This window comes from Clytia hemisphaerica, unplaced genomic scaffold, assembly GCF_902728285.1.
Source record: "Clytia hemisphaerica strain Z4C2 unplaced genomic scaffold, Clytia hemisphaerica genome assembly, whole genome shotgun sequence".
Classification (NCBI taxonomy): Eukaryota; Metazoa; Cnidaria; class Hydrozoa; order Leptothecata; family Clytiidae; genus Clytia; species Clytia hemisphaerica.
The window spans coordinates 912,488-930,375 of record NW_027104378.1 but is presented as its reverse complement, the minus strand read 5'-3'; the positions used below and the strand labels follow the sequence as shown (position 1 = coordinate 930,375).

The 17,888-nt window shown below is 35.8% G+C and overlaps 1 protein-coding gene across 1 annotated transcript; it reads left to right on the top strand.

Moving 5' to 3' along the window:
* Window positions 1-6,741: 6,741 nt before the first annotated feature.
* On the top strand, window positions 6,742-14,459 carry LOC136819038 (uncharacterized). The gene is made up of 3 exons (XM_067075202.1): window positions 6,742-7,750; window positions 10,184-10,451; window positions 13,618-14,459. Exons 1-3 carry the CDS (start codon window positions 6,835-6,837, stop codon window positions 13,994-13,996), a joined length of 1,563 nt encoding a protein of 520 aa, XP_066931303.1. The 5' UTR covers window positions 6,742-6,834; the 3' UTR covers window positions 13,997-14,459.
* Window positions 14,460-17,888: the final 3,429 nt, after the last annotated feature.

The window sequence follows — 17,888 nt, the reverse complement described above, 5'->3', positions numbered from 1 at the left end:
AGTTAGCTTTCGCTAATTCGATCTACCAAAAGAGATTCGAATTAGAGAGAGAGCTGACTGTAGTTTTTTTTGTTTAATACGCACTGAATAGAATCGGGATTTGTCATCAACTAAGGTTCCGAATAAACGTATTCCTCTTTTTGATTTCCTAAAATCTTTCGGACCCCCCCCACCCCCCATTCTCATTAGGACCCCCTACTGAATTGCTCTAAATAGTCTGGTAATAATCTCGGGTTTTTTATTTTTTGAGTTACAATTTCAGGCCCGGCGGAAGCAGGGAGATTAGGGAGACTTCAGCCTCCCCACTTTTGAGAAAATAAGATTTTATTTTCAAATTCCTAGTGAATTTTATTCCATTTGAGCCTTCAGCCTCCCAATTTTTACAGTTGTTCCACTGGGTATGGATTTTGAACATCCCCCTTCCCATTTATTAGATTTCGAAAAAATGTTAGGCCCCTACTATTCGGGATACCCTCTATAGTAAGTAGATAGTACTTCCTATATTAGAAACTCTTTCTTTAGAGGATGAAGAGAAGCCTATGATACTCACAAAATATAAGTTATATGGGTATTATGTTTCCTGAATTTAAGTGTTAAACCACCAAAAATTGAAAATAGAATTGAAAAATGAAAGTATTTTTTCATCAATAAAATGGTTTCAAATTTCCAATGTCGGATACAGCGCAAAAATCTTTCGAAATGCACGCTAAGAAACAAAAAGGTGCAAATCTTAACAATATTATCTTTCTCAAAACAAGTACAAAAGTATTGAACGTTGATCTATTTAGACACGAGAAATAAATATGGCTGAATCCTTGCATGACACGTGGTTATACCAAGCAAAATCACTCTCATCTTTAGTTACATGGGTGAGGCACTCGATTTAAGCAAAATTCGAGTAAATTTGGGTGCAAAAACGATCCTTAACGGTGCATTTTCTTGATTTTTTTTTCCATTTTCAGGCAAAATATGGTCAGATTTTCCAGATTTTACACCCTTTCTCATTTCGACCCTTACAGTGCACCTCAGGAAGATTGGAAAAGGGACCCTTAAGGGCTGCACGTGCGGTAGGTTATTTAATTTGAGTGCCCTTCCCCACCCGGGAACACATCCTAAGGAGATAGCTGGGAAATAAATGGGACCCCCTGGAAAATTTAAATCCGTTTAAAATCAATCAAATGTCGCCCCCGACAATGGGTAATTAATAAAAAAAGAAATGTTAAAAAGGAAGTTAAGAATGACTAACTCGCTTATTATTTTACAAACACTTTTAAAGCTATTTTTCGTGACAACATCGTATGCAAAATACTTATAATAACTTATGATCATTTATTAAGAATGGCTACCAACAAATCCACTGTTAATCTTGTCAATAAGAAGATGCCGTTGGCAAAGATGATTGGTGTTAATCTCTACTTGGCGTCTTTGATGAGGATGTATCAATCTATCAGACAGTCGCCGGTCGCCACACGATAATACACCCGCTAGCCAGCCTGTTGGTCGAATGATATGTATACTATGCAAGGAAGATAATATTTTTCACTGACACACCCCTGTCTCTCCCATAAATTTCCTTTTGAAATTCAAATGATAGTAGAAATTCTATTGTTCCAAGGTTAAGAAATCGAGTGAGGATGGCTTTGGAGTGCAATGGGGATGAAATCAAAGTCAATTTACCAGTGGGGCTGAAATTCCAGGTTATTTTTTACCGGGGACGAAACTGGGGTCCAAGTGGGTCTGTGAAACAGGGGTGTATCTACTGAGAACGACGGTAAACCAACACTTTTATTCCTTTTAAAACTGTGGATTGTTCAAGATTATTTTAATCACTCGCATCAAGGGGCTTGCATTGGCCGTAGCATGAGGTAGAGCATCCAGCTACAGTGCGCAAGGTTGTGGGTTCTATCCCCAACCGGGTCATACCAAAGATTCCCAAAATGGTACTTGATGCCTCCTCTGCTTGATGCTCAGCAACTAAAAAAACGGATCAAGGGTAAGTGGAGAAATCCAGGGAAAGGATTGGCCCCCTCCCCTACCTTCGAGTCGCCCTCGACTGCGGTCGCAAACTTACCAACATTACTTGCTTTAATGTTATCAAAAGATTCTCCCTATTTAAGGTTTTACAAACTCGATCGAGAGACTAGTTTTTTACCTTGTACTACCCCAGCATTATACAAGTAAATTTTTGCAGATACACATACTAACCTGATAACAGCTGGTCATAATTCTCTTACGGGATCGGCAAAACTCTAAAGGCTCTTGAAAATTAACCATCTGGGGAAAATAGTCCTCCCGCGTAAAATTCCATAACAAGAATCTTGTTGTGCGCCGGAAAGCCAAAAACTAAATTTTCCTGATTTTAAACACAATCACGTAACTTTGCTGTCATTCCTAGTCATATCAGACGAGTACGATCCTCACAATCTCGAGTTTATTCGTCAGATTGTTCGTTTTCACCCATTCCTCTAGAGCTTTAGCGTGATGGGCAGAAAACAATTACAATCTGATCTCAGGCTACTTTACTAGTATTTTTATCATAACACAACCAACTCGACACAAAAAAACACGGTTGTAATATGGGTATTAAAAGTGTTAGATGAAATCGCATAGGCTTCTGCTCATCCTCTAGCGAAAAAAGTTTCTTATATAGGAAGTATATCTATAGAGGTCTGCGATTCAGACTAGAAATCGTAGAGCTGTTTAAGTCGGAAGAATCGTGTAATTTTTGGAACTCAAATTTTCATGCCGTCCGTATGAACGATATTCATCACCCAAAAATTATAAAAAGACATTACCCAAAAATTATAGAAATACATAAACATTTTTGGATTACGCAATCATCTAGCAAACACCAGAGCCCAAAATATATCATCCCCGTGAAAACGTCGATTATGTTCTCCTGGGATCGAGGGTGGCTTTGACTGAAGAAAAAACGCTAATTCTTTGGTGGAAGATGTTATTGTCCGTTACAGTGATAGTAAAGGCGGGAAAATATGGCGTTATGGCGATATACGGAAAAAAATCGGCAAGAGAGTTTCCAAAACTGGAAAACTCTACCGACTGTAAACTATTTTCGGCAAAAAACTCGTTTGCTAATTTTCTTCGGCTTTGGGCATATTTCTTAGATAGTGATTTTTCTTAGACTATAGCATAGTCTAATTCTTAGTTTTTTCGGAGTACTTGTTTGCTGTTAAACAAAATCACAAAACTCGAACCCAGTCCCTTTTTTCATTTTTTCTCTATAAACCTTTTCGACCGTAGCCGCCAATTGCTGCGCAGGCACTTCTATGTCCGTTTTACCACCCTAAAACCATCTGTTAGCCTTGTGAGGTAACAAAATGTTGTTCTGGGGGTGTGATAAATGTAAGAATTTGTAACTACGGTTTTCTTATGTCTTTACTCTATGAACTCCGATATACTCTATTTCCAATATATTCCCTCGATCAAATTATCTCTAGGACCTGATAGCTATATCAACAACCTTGCGCATAATGATGCCCAAGGTGTGTTGATATTCGCTAGCATAGCTAACACCATCCCAGTCATTTTTTCACACCTATGGACAATAGAAAAATATGTAAAAAAGGATTGGATCCAGTTTAGGGGGGGATAATTAAATAATAAAGTGGCACACACCTGACCGCGCGACTACGGTCAAAGAGGTGTACTCTGATATCGTTCATTATTGTATCACATACATCTATATAAAAATAAAAAAGTGGTGCAAGAGGCTCTGGATACGAGATTGACGACCCAGCTGGCACACAACGTTGTTTTAACGTTTATCTAACGTTTACAACGTCCACATAACGTTAGATGAACGTTAAAACAACGTTGTGTACCAGTTGGGATAGGAATAAGCTTACCACAAGTGCTCAAAATTGAGTTTTGATCTTTAAGATATCGTGACTTAATGATTGCATTTCAACACTTCACAAAATTTAAACCCAGTTCCTTTGTGTTAGTCTCTTTATGCACTGATATCACTCACGAAATTATCACGTCCATCAGTAAGATTAGCCTGACTATTTTAAGAGAAAGAAGCATTTTTTGTTCTAAATGGCAATTCCGGGCTATTCGTTTTTAGTTTAACTGCAACAATATAATGTCTCGTGAATGAATATTTTTGACGGGAATTATCAAATTATCACAGGAGGTAGAAAGCAGTCGGCTTCTTTTCATCAAAAACCGGTCGGAAATCTAGTGAAAATTTATGCGTGTAAGGAAGGAAAGAAAACGAAATATGGCTCACAAAAATCTTTTGATCTTTATCACAGATGCAGTGACAACGATTTCTTTATCGACGAGACGGGGGTCGGCATAATATATATTGAGGTTTCAACATCCTCGGTGTCTCTCAAACTGTCTTTTGAGATATTGTTTATTTTTATAGTTTTACGAATTTGCAGTTTTCTCTACACTTAGTCGACGAATTTGACTCGTCCAACGATGAAATCAAAAACCATTGGAAAGTCTATAGCCATCACTAAACTATTGCGTTTAAACAACCTTCCTCTTGTTTTTTCTTGTCCTAGTATATGTAAAACAGAAATTTCATAATTTTGGCCTAATTTCAAAATAGGAGCTCCTAAACAGAAAGTTTCTAAAAGGCGGACACTTCTCATTAGCGGACACTAACCCGTTTCTCCGATGTTGCCGGCTAATTAGAGGTTTCACTGCGACCCTGACATAAAGGCACTCAAAAGCCGAGCACCCAATTTTTGCCTACTCTTAGGTTCCAAATAAACGGGAAATGGGGGGGGGGGGGGTGCTTGAATAAACGGGGGGCTATTTGCCGGGGGGGTTGGAAATTGTGCTTCTGAAAACCGAAAAATAAGGTAAATATAGGCTAAAATCAGGCTTTTTAGAGCAAAACAAGGGGCCTTCTCTTTGACAGCTGAAAATATTCTTAAAATTTAATAAATGGGGGGATCCTAATAAGGTCCAGGGGCGTTGGAAAATTTTCGAAAAATTGACCAGTGTTTATTTGGAACCTAAGAGTAAATTCCCTCTTCCTCAAACGCAATTTTTATGCAAGAAGATGTCGATAAACCACTCCGTAAATTGAAGCTAGGTGTGAGCATAATGATGATTATCATTGGTCTAGCACGTGAAACCCTTGGCTCCAATAAAAGTCTGCTTTATGATTCAAGTCAATTTAGCGGAAAAGGGGTTAAGGGATTGCTTGTTTGTTTGTCCCGCATTAGCCACAATAAAACCTATATGTTGCTTTGAAAATAAACATACTTGTCTGATAACCTTTGCTCTTTTTACAAATAGAAAAGTTGTTAAGTTGCAATAAATCCAGAGTCAAGACCATTTATCAGTGTCTCCAGTCTTTCCACTTTTATCCACATCATTAATCCCCCTGAAGATCTTACCGAAAAATCAAACTGGTAGAATGTTTTTCACTGAACTGAATTAGCAGAATTGGATAGGGTTTTCTTGCGTAATATACCTAATTACCGTGTCATAAAAGTATGTTCACTTACACAAATTTTGCGTTCCTTCTGTCTAAACTACTGGATATTGTAATGAATTGATTTTGACCCAAATGTTTTTTTATGCTTAAGGTAAATTCTATGATGTTTGATAGAGTATAAAACCCTCAACTTGATCATAAAAATTAGAACAGGATAAAGAAAAACTTGAGGCTCGAAGTGCCGAACAATAAGGACAAATATGCTAACGAGTGCGGGAAAAATACAGGGTCAATTTTTTACCCCTTCCCCATTTCTTATGAAACAAAGGCGGCGATTTACTACCGGTGAAAATTAATGTGATGCAAGTCAGCTGTTCTAACCTGATATTCTGTTGGCTGGTTGATGGGCGCCCGTACGCAGATATCGGGGTAGGAGAGGATTTTTTGGCGCCCTTTTGATACGCGGACATTCCCATACAGGTTCAATTATCCTTGAGTGTCGAGTGAAAAAAATGACAATCTCAGTAAATTCAAGGACAAGACTACTCTAAAAAATCTGTGGGACGGTCAAGCCAAATGTCGTAATCTAAATCTTCTAGATTTTGTATGTAATATTTTCCTGACCTTCAGATAGTGCTTTAGCATGTCTTTATCGAGTAGCAGATGACGGCAGTACCGGATTTATCAAACATTAGGGTTGGAAGAAGGCTGCACGCATCCTTTCTGATATGTTTTGATATAGGGGATGTGTATCGTGTATGAAATTTCCGTCCGAGAGTTACCCCAAATTTGGGGTAACCCGTTTCAATTTTTTTTAAAAAGGTTCAGAAACCAAATGATTGTATTAACCTCGAGCTATTGTAGTCAACTTTCTAAAAATCAAAAACATAAATACGGGGGTAACTCGTAATTTTATATACGATAAGCATCCCCTATATCGAAACATATCAGAGGTGATGCGTACAGTCTAGGGCGAAAGAAGATAATGAAAACAAAGATTACTTTTTTACAATCCAGTAAAAAAATGACGAGTTCAGTGTTTGAAAAAAGAGAAAGTAGATGTCCACTTTCAACACATCCTTCAACACTTTGAACATTCGTGCAACTTCCTTAAGAACACTACTTATCACCGCCGCATACAAAAGAAAAGGGTGCGAAAAAAGCTCCAATTAGTAAAATCATCATCAAAGCGTCATTTCATGATATTGGTGATTTAAAATTTATAAAGAAAACATTCCGATGGTATTGATAGACGCATATATAAGAGGTGCAAGGAGGGCCTCTTTAAATAGACGGATCCTCTCATATGAAATACGTGAAAAGTTCAAGCGATTGCTTTGCTTTCTCTTATCAAAAACAGAGAAAATTGTAACTGTTTAACAATAAACAAAAGGGGAATAAAGTTTTGTTACATGATGCTGGTTGATACGGTTTTTCTTGTAGTCATGGTTTTAGCTAGCCAATGTTTATGTAAGCCATGGCCCAAACGGAGGACATTTAGAAGTACAATGCTCCCGGAGAGGGCAAGCAAAGATAGAATGCAGGCTTTATACAATAGTAGATCGTCAGGATTGGCTTCAGTAATCAATAACCTTGGATCACACATTGAAAAGACTGAGTTATCCAGTTTCAATGGAATCGGCAATCTAAAATGGTTTGAAACATCGACTAGCACCGAGACACAGCAGTCACCGCAAGTCGTTCAAGAGCTAAATAACCAATTACCAGAATTCACCCATGAAGTCAACAGACATATACAATATAAATCATTACGGCGGAATGCACACAAGAGACAGAAACGCACAGTACCTTTGCTATCACCTTCAAAGACAATGTACATCATTGGGGAAACTGAAGACAGACCTTTAATTATGATCGAGAAGCAGCATAATAAGCTGATTATAAAGGTTGAAGAGCAACAGATCATTGACACAGACATACAAGAAGATAGAACTCCAGAAGAATCTATGACAACACAATCAAATCCAGATGAACAAAAGAATGGGATTGAAATCAAAACACAATCGCGAGTACCATACTTGAAAAATCTACAACAACAAGTTAGAGCGCGATCAGCTGCAAGCAATCATCATATGCCTTCATATTTAGCCGGTGGAGATGTTGGTGGACATGGTATTAACTTTTTCGATGAAGATGGAACATTCAGTAAAGAAATCAGGTCGTCCAGTAAAAAGACTAATAAAAAACCAACACACTCGTTTGACGACAAAGACGGCGTTTTTATACATGACGTTGACAGCCACGGTGACGATAAACATAAAGACGACATACAGATACCGGCAAAATTTCTTTATCTCTACGATAAAGGTAAGTGAAAAAAGTTTTTATCATCTCCCTTGAATACGAGTTTCCCAATGAGGGTAGACATAGGTAAAAATGTTTTTCGGTATGTGCAAGCGGTAAGGGCTTCTGTCTCACACCTCAAAATTTCCTGAGGTTGTTTTAAAAAACCAATCTTCTTTCTTAAAGGGTCTCACATTTATGAAAATTGAAAATTTCTGAACACCCAGATCACTAATATTTCTGTTGAATTTTGGTGAAAACTTTTTGAAATATTAGTATCTGTAATCAGTAATCTGGGTGTTTCAGAAATTTTCAATTTTCATGAATTTGAGACCTTTTAAGAAAGAAGATTGGTTTTTAAAACAACCTCAGGAGATTTTGAGGTGGACCAAAAATTTGAACAAAATCCCTCTGAAGGATCCAAAAACATCAACATATTCGGCCAAATCTTTTGTGTATATTTTCTAATTTCCCTCTTATAATACCTCTTTAAACATACAAACAGGAAAAAATAAAATCAGAATAGAATATTTAAAAATATAATCAAAGCCGTGCTAGAAGCCTCAGGAGCAAAGAAACACAAGAAAAGGCAACTTTGCAGAGTTCAGGAAAACAATCTAAATTTCTTAAGAGGGCCCTTATACGGATTGTAGAGAGAATCAGCCCCCTACTCGAAAAATGACAATCAAAATGTACGCTCTATTTTGATTACAAATACCACGAATTTGTTGTATGTTTTGAATTTAGGATTAAAGGTTTAGCAATACTTTATCACGTTTTGATGTATTGTAAATAATAAACTAGATTTCAAAGTGCAAAATTAGCAAAACGTTTGGATTCATAGACCATGTTCACACGTTACTGTTTCATCTCGCTCCGGTATGACTTTTGTTACGGATCGAGTGTGTTCATATTGGTTTCGGAACGTTTTGGAGCAAGAAAACGGAGCAGTTCCGTTCCGATGAAAAAAGAGCAAAACCATTTCTGTTTTGCTTTGTTTTTTGACATTTCGAATTTTGACGTTCACACTTGTTTTTGGAACCGTTTCGTTTCGTTTCGTTTCGTTTCGTAACGTCTGAACATGGTCTAAGTAGTTGACCTTTCCTAAAAAAAACACATTAGCGTTTATAGTATACCCATAGTATGATAGTTGATAGAAGAGAACCAATTTTAAAATGCTTAAAATATATTATTAGGGGAAAACAAATTAAGCCGAAATTGTATTTTTTTTTCAAGCAAGTCGCCAATGTAGTTAGGCATGTTCAGAGTCTAGAGGTTATTTTTTTGTTTGTTATTGTCAGTTTTACTATAAATCTCAATTTTTCAGATTTTTCGAAAAGAATAAGGTGCAGCTATTAACCCCGTTTATTCAAGCCTGGGTTGTTTGTCAAAATAATTGAAAAAATGGCTCCGAAGAACTTAAAAGGCCTTGGAAAATCAAAATTGATCGGCAATTTTTGCACGCACGAAAAGAATGATTCGGTAGCAAACGTTTTTAAAGAATGTCGTTACTATAGACATAATCTTTGATGCCAAAAATCAAAGTATCACTTTAGATTGATTATTTGGCATGTGACAGAAAACGTTGGCGTGTGGTGCCTGTCATACGAAAGTAAAAACCTCAAATAATGAAGCTTTCTTTATGTTTATTCCTTAAGGCCGGTCTCCACTTGCGCGCGCTTCAATCGCACTTTTTCTAGCAAAGCTTCCACGTTAATGATCGTCTACGTTATTGGTCAAAAGAAAAATGAAGCAACTCCTTTGGCGCGAGCTGACGTAACGGTTGAAAACAGCTGAAATGTGTCAAACTTTTTTTTCGAGCACACGCTACATTTTCATGACGTAATCTTTTTCCAAGCAAAAAGGATTGAAGCCAAAAAGTGCGATCCCAGCAGGAGCAAGTGAAGACCGGCCTTTAGTATTTCTTTGATGTATTGAGGTTCATTTAGGAGGTTAAAAAATCAAAATTCATTTGTGAAATAAAATATATTGCGCCTTCTCTATCACTACACAATATTGGAGAAAACTAGATTTTGATATAATTTTTAACTAGTGACGAACAAAACTGAGATAGAAATTTCGGGCTGAGGAGTTATTTTTCGTAACGGGAGACAAGCAGATCACGCGTGACTCTTCTTAGTCCTTTTGGGAATGTTATTGCACCTTAACCCCGCGTGTTCTTCCTTTTTTGACCCACGCAGTGCTTGGTCGTGTTTTTCATACCCTCTTCCGACCCTTGCATAAACTCGATTATTTTACCCATACGGGTCACTCGTCTCACCGTCGGAATTTATCAATTAAATTGTTGAAGGTTGCTTCACTTAGCTTTGTAGATCTATAGAGAACTATGATTTCGGGGGAAAGTTCTCATAATTCATCCTTAACATAGCAGCTATAGAATTGTAGTAGCTCAATAAAAAACATGTCAAAATTAACCTCAATATATTTTTTCTATAGGGGAAACCAATTACAACAGGGAGACAAGATTAACAACCATCTCCATCAACTTGACAACGATACATGATGTAATAGACGGAGCCAAACTCAACCTACGGATATTCAACAACACCAAAATCAAAGCATTCTATTTAACAAATGTTGTGAAGTCTTTCAAAGTTCATCTCAGAAGAAGTTTATACGATGTAACACAGATATTTAACACTAAATGGTTGACCATTGATTTTTCGAGGCAGTTGAAAGAATTGGTTAAGAAACATGGAAACAGGTAAAAACATTTATGGTGATTTATGGACTATTTCATAGGATTCGTGCATCTGTTACTTGCTATTTTTTGTTCAGTTTAAAGGGGAAAATACACATATCGGTGCAGAGTTCCCCATCGGGAAAGTTGTGTTTAATTACTACAATGGCGTAGAAAAATATCATGTACTAAAAACACGAATCCTATGAAATAGGCTAATTATGTCTTAAATAGTCTATACATAATCCATGTGTACAAGTGTCTTGAAATAAATTATTATTTAGGCTACACACATCCCCTCTGATATGTTTTGATATAGGGGTTTCGTACAAAGATCTATAAAGCCCGAAGGGCTAGATAGGCAATTTTAAGCTTTCTCCAGCAAAAAAAAGTGAAGCAAAAATTTAACTTTTTAAATTTCGTGCCGATGGATAGGATCTAGCATTTTAATTGTTTTCGGAGCGCGAGATCAAAAAAAGTAGGTGGCAAACGCTATTTCACATCTCTTAAACTGGTGAAATTGCATATTTTAGTCACGTGACTTTGGTAGGAAATCCTTCCAAACCTAGGCTTCACTTTTCGATAAAAGCCGCAAATCTAGCCCTTCGGGCTTTACAGATATCTGTGGTTTCGTATCGTCCGAGAGAGTTGTTTTTCAGGGCTATATTTTGCGAACAGGCTGGTTGAACGTTACGCTCTCTGTGTGTATTTTCTTAACAAACGAACGAGATTCGTATCAGTCTTATCAAATTCGTATCAATCAAAAAACAGATTACCACAAGGAAATTTTATACACGATACACATCTTTTTTATATCAAAATCAATCTCTGGGCCAAATTAGTACTTTCTTTTGGCATAAGCACAAGAAAAAATCAAAAGAATCACTGTGACGGCTTCCTAAGTAAAATCGGGTTAAAAAGCTTTATTCTACAGTGGAGTCTCCATAACTCGAACCTTTTTAACTCGAATTTCGCCTTAACTCAAACAAGTCTGTTTGTCCCTAAGGACTAGGTATTTCAATTTCTACATGTAGAATCTGTCCGTATAGAAAATAATTTTTATCCACATCTGCTGATAGCCTTATGCGTGAAACACCGTGTAATGGCTGTTTTTAATTTTTGAAGAGAAACTAGCCGTATGCGCAGCGTCGCACGCTGCGTGTCCCAATCCAGTGAATAACTACACATCTAAAAAATTCTAACGGAAGAAAAACAGCCACCGATCGATGATTTGATTTTGATTTTAGGAAATAAAGGAGAAAAAAGATATCATTGCATTGCAATTTGTAACCACAATTAAATAATTGACTTAGCAAAAGAATATTTTAGATCTTCTTAGCCATCGTGGCTAGCCATCGTGGTTGGACATTCGAGGGTGACAGAAGGTTGATTTTAACCCATCAAGCTCCAAACTTGGTGAATAGAAAATAGCATCTTGGGGTCTCAAAGTTAGTCTAGTGGTAGGAAATCTGCTTAAGGTGCAATAAGATGACGGTTCAACGCCATGAAGAGGAGGCTTTGTAGAGCTTTGTTAGATTTTCGAAAACTGTTTACAAAACGTTGTAAACACACACGTTTAAGCGTATTAATATATAGATATATTAAATTGAAGTATGCTGGTATCTTCAGTAAACCAGACCTTATAAACTAGTCTCGAATTTTCCATAGATCGAACAAATTTGCGCCCTCCCCTAGGCTATCGAGTTATGGAGGTTTCTCACCGTGAATTATTACTAAAATGTAGAAATTAACAAAAATTTGATTTTTTAGAAAAGTTGAAAACAATCGATTATATGAAAGTAATCAATTGTAAATGATGCATTCCATCGGAAATTTGATGTAATATTTTACCCCCTTCGTTAATTGCGTAGAAAAAATGCGGGTGGCGTCTAATGTAGGCTAATTCTACCCCCGTCCCTTTGAATGAATTTAGTTGACCCAAGTGATCGTATATCTGTTTCACATTTGCTTTATACAGTCAACTCTCTATAATTCGAACCTCTATTATTTGGATTTTTCTGTAATTCGAACTCAAGTATTGGTCTCCTCAGCTGGAAAGATGTGTATAAGGCTCCCTGTAATTCAAATCTTTGTCTCGTTCAAATAAAATTGATGAGCTATGTAAAACAATTTCGAATATACAGTCAACTCTCTCTAATTCGAATTTATAAATGAATTTTTCTGTAATTCGAACTTAAGTATTTGTCCCATTAGGCTAGAAAGTGGTTTGAATTATTTCCATAAATCGAATCTTTCTATAATTTGAACAAAATTTTAAGCACCTTGAACATCGTATTAGATATGGATATCAATGGTATGATAGTTGAACAAAAGGAAACATAAGACTTGTTCGAGTTAAGGAAACATTCGATTTATAGAGGTTCAAGTTATAGGACTGCAACATTGTATGATATGGCATGACTGAAACCATGATTTAATGCACGCTTTACAATATATTATCCACCCAAAATACACACTTTTATATAAGAGCTAGCATATTTGACTGCGAGAGATCAGATGTTCTTATTTTTGCATATTCCTAGGGTCAATTGTTCTCAACTTATTCTTACTTTCTTTGAGAACTTTAATACCTTTCAATTTTTAAACATTTTCAAAATCATACATTCTCAAATTATTCCTAAAACCTTTTAGCTTTAAGCAAAAATTGAGGTTCGTGTTCTTATAAAAAGCATGTATACTTAATAGGCTTAGATAAACAAGGAGAATAACCACTTCTTGGCTTCTTGAAGTACTTTTGGAACCATCAATTCGTGTCCCCTCCCAATTCCAAATTTCATCTTTAGTAAAAACCACTTTGCACTTTCCTATTCATAATATAACATTACAATTTAAAACTCAAACGGTCAAATTTCATAAAATTTACCCAATTAAAGCGAACAACAAAGATATTTCACCCGGATTTCACCAAGCTCTTGAATGAATAGGTTTTTGACTCGAAAGTTTTTATCCAGCTTTCACAATACCAATCTGCTTGATAATGAAAAAAAGTCACGGTGATAGTTTAAAGTTCATGGCGAACGGCAATGATTGTACATATAGTCAATATTCTTATCAAAAATTTAAATCCTCTATAATTCGAAATTGTCAATCGTAAAAGATTATTGGCCCGTTAAGGATTGAATTAGAGAGAGAAAGTTAACTGTAGCTTTCTTTCACTTTCATTTTTCAGTATGCTGTTACGTATCCAGATCACGTCGACTGATCGAGCAACGTCACTCAAGCAACGTAAAGAAACATACGTCAAGTTAGCTATCAAGCCACCGAAAACTCGTACTAAAAGACATAAAGATACCGATTGTGCGCTTAAATCCTCCTATTTGAATCTAAGCGATCTTGGTTTGAAATCTTTAACACTTTGGGATAATAAACTAGCGATACGATATTGTGTTGGCAAGTGTAATGGTAAAAATGGCCAGGGTGACGTCAAATGTTGCGTGCCGAGTAAATGGGGTAAACGTGAGGAGCATACGGTGCGGATAGGTGGGGTGCACGGTATAATGACAGACATTTTTATTGAAAAAAATGTTTTAGAATGTGAATGTAGGTGATAGACCTTAGCGTTCATACAGCGTCCATGATAAACGTTTTATGGACGTTGAGTGGAGACCATGTCAACATTTTCTAGAGGGAAATCCCTTTTTTTGCGGGACTTGCGGAGCTTACATGTGTACTATCCTGGAAAGCGACAACATCGCCAGATCCTGATGACCCAAATGTGACGTTACCAATAAACTGAGAAGAAGGCATGACGCATCCAGCAGAAAACATGAAAAGCACCTTTAACCCTTCGACGCGTGTTATCCCTTTTTCTTATCCAGCTGCATATAATTGAGCTACAGTATTAGAGAAAAGTTCGGTTGACAGACTTTCTTCAACGAAACCGAGGCTACATCACTATTTGCAATGGTTCAAAGGTGACCAACCCGGAGAGATACGTGCAAAAAATTTGTTTAACAATTTCGAAATTGGGAAAAAAACAAAACAGATAGAACGTGATATTTTCAGACGCCGCATACTATAAGAGGAAAAAAAAACTCCGATGCAATAAATATAACGTTTTGATAATAACATTCAAATTTCAAAATATGATGATTGTCTATTCAAAATTTGAAATAGCTTGAAGCTTAAGGCATCTATAACTTGACAGAAATAGAAAGATTGGTGACGAACAAGAAATACTTACTCAGACAAGTGAATCGATTCTTGATAAGATGATTTTAACCATATGAAGCGTCAAATTACGTGAACTTGCTATGTGACTTTTACTCTTTTTTTATAAGAACTAGTAGACTTTTTATGAGGCTCGGCATTTCTTATTTTTTAGGACTTTGAGCCTCAAATTGTTCTTATGGTGTTTTTATTTTTATTTTTTAAGGGTAGAATTGAGGTATTTAAGGCTTTATACACAATTTTTACCACTTTGACCCCCTATATTGCTTGATGTATTGTTCTTAACTTGTTCTAATTTTTTGGCGATTTTGAGCCTAATTTTTTTAATAAAACTGTTTTCATAAAAGAAAAAGCGAAAAAAAAAACCATCATGATTGATATAAATTTATAAAACAAAAATCCATTAAAATTAGTTCAACAATTATTTCATTGAAAATTTCAAAGTTCAAATCACTGGATATCAAATTCCTGTTTTAACTTGCCTTGAATTAACCTTCTTTTTTTCGGACACACTGTATTGAAGCTACTGTATGTCTACTTTGCAGAATTTAACTAACTCGTACAAGACATTTTTTCACCTTTTTGCTTAATGGGAGCTTTTAATTAATCTTAGCTGTTAGAAAGACCAAGGATAAAGCCGAGCAAGCTCGACCTGGCAAGGTAAGGTATCCTTAGTCTTTCTAACATCTAAGATTAATTATAAGCTCCCATTTAGCGCAAAGGTCGAAAATGTCTTCTACTAAACGTCTTAAGCCCGATGTCCACTTTCGTGCGAAGCGCGCGAAAGATTTTTCTTAACAATTTTTGCCTGAAGAAAAGATTACGTCATAAAAAAGTTTCGCGCAAACAAAAAAAAAGTTGAAGGAAGTTCAACTTTTTTCAAACGTTACGTCAAATTTGACCAATGGAATTGCTTCATTTTTCAATCAACCAATGACGTTACAAATACCGTGAAAAGTTTCGTGCGCTTCGCGCGAAAGTGGACACGGGCCTTTAATGTTTATTGTAAATACTAATCTATTGATTTTGTAGCATAATGACAAGATGACAATTTTCTTTGACAAAATAATTTTATTTTTTTTATTTTTTTTTTAGCAAAATTGATATTTAAAAGACTTTATAGCTGTATTTAGTTAGGAAATAAAGTTAAGATGAAATAAATTCTGAAAATGATTATTTTAAAGAATGATATACATTCCCGCTTCTTCCAATATTGCGATGAGTTCTCGTGTAGCATAGACAGCTTATATCCGATTGGCCGTGGATCCTCTGAAACAAATCGAAAGACTAACTGAACGTTTTAGGTCCCACCCACGTAAAATATCGACTCTATTAATTTATCCTCCGGGGGTGGGGTACTAGGTTTGCGGGATGACGGGTATGTCACCCGACTTTTGGCCGGGCCCTTAAAGGGACCAAGACGGACCCTTAGAGGGACTTAAATCGAAGAAAGACCCAAATTTTCGTGAATTTTATGACCCTTATTGGGATCATTTCACTATGGAATTTGAGCTGTTTTTGAAGATATAAAAACGGGGCTTTAAGGGCGGCAAATATCCGTAGCCTCCTGTTGCCTAGGTAACCCCACCGTATTTATCTATTATTTTAAGGACTGGGATGAACGTTGAAAGATATTCTAAATCTAAATAAGATAATCTTACAAGCAACAATGGAAGCTCCAGTATAGAAAAACTTATGAGAACTAATTTAGGAAAAAACAAATTTTGGTGATCAGTGGAAATACTAAAGGTTTTAAATCTTATTTAACGTGGCATCAAATGTTTTGGATTTTAGAGAGAACTTATTTTGGCTAAGATACGGTAAATTGGTCTTTTTTTTGTCCAAGAATAAGTGTTTCAGAAAAAGTTTCGCCAAAAAGACTCCCTAAAGTCTGGATTTTTTGAGGTGGTTGATATAAATGGTATGGAATATAAACCAAGGTAAGACAATATAACTCAAATTTTTTCAATTTTGACCAGGGAAAGAGATTTTCAAGGGTCTTAAACTAATATGAAGGGTCAACTCTCATTCACGTACATTGAACTAGCTTTACTGTGTTAATAATTACAGCTCCCAGACGGTGAATGAGTTCCATTCGAACTGTCATAGACCGAATCTTTCTATAATTTAAATATTTCTGTAAATCGGAACAAATTAGACTTTCTGTTCGACTTCGAATCAGAGAAAGTTAGCTGTATATAGTCAATGCCGTTAATGGACTTGAATATTATTTTACAGACCTTACGGGGATACAGATTTCACGCCTCTTGAAATAATTTTAACATTTAATAAGGTCCTACTATTAATGTAGATAAGGGAAGTCGAAATAAACATTATTTCAATTAGTTCCAATTCTCTACTAAATAACAGAACAGGGGGTTTTATTTAAAAAACGCTGTTGAAGACTATGAAGATTTGAAGTTTTTAGAAAAATAATTTTTAATTTCAATTTTTATTTTTGAGTGAATAAAATATGATGTGAGTTTTCTTTATCTTTTTGTTTTAACTGTTTTAAAAAAGTATTTAAATGTGTTTTTGATTCCTGGCTAGGATGGTGAGGAAAACTCTGAGGGTTGCTATTCATCGAAATAGAGATATAATTCATCAAGATCTTACGAGACTCCATTTAATAAAATTTGGAATTGATTCTCTTATTTTTTGGAGTCTACCATTTTAAAACAATGTTCATCTTAGTAAAAAAAGAGTTATAATAAAATTATGAGACGTTTTAGAGATTTCGAGGAGACAGTCAAATCCTGAAGTTTTTTGGGACCAGAGACTTTTCGCAACATCTTTAAGCAGTTGATATACTACAGCCTCCATACGTGAAGGAATATATAATTGCCAGTGTTATTTGAGCTACTTAAAACTTTGTGATCGAAATATGAAGAGAGGTTTTTAGGCTTTTTGAAGCAACGGATTTGATCTAACGATCTAAAAAGCTTTTTTGTATCAAAACCGCTCTACCTTTTGCATAAAAACGAAAGCGAAAGCAATTGGGTCATCATTTCTTGAGATCATCAAAAGATTGTATGAGATTTGTAATTTCTATTTGGGCACCAAAAGTGCGGACCAATAGACTATTACTTATTTTATTGGGAACCAATCGACTGCGGAAAATATCAATAACATATCATTAAACGAATGCGAAAATATTGGATTAATTGAATGATTGAACCTTTTTTGAACTTCTATTGGCTAAAAGTAAAACAAAAGCTTGACATTCTATTAGAATCATCTGCAGTGAACCAGATTCAATCAGGAAAAACT

What these genes read in the sequence shown, in the direction of transcription:
- LOC136819038 (XM_067075202.1), top strand. Translation starts at nt 6,835, where the DNA reads ATGATGCTGGTTGATACGGTTTTTCTTGTAGTCATGGTTTTAGCTAGC. An exon ending in TCTTTATCTCTACGATAAAG is followed by an intron (nt 7,751 to 10,183) that starts GTAAGTGAAAAA and finishes TTTTTTCTATAG; the next exon opens with GGGAAACCAATTACAACAGG. An exon ending in GTTAAGAAACATGGAAACAG is followed by an intron (nt 10,452 to 13,617) that starts GTAAAAACATTT and finishes TTCATTTTTCAG; the next exon opens with TATGCTGTTACGTATCCAGA.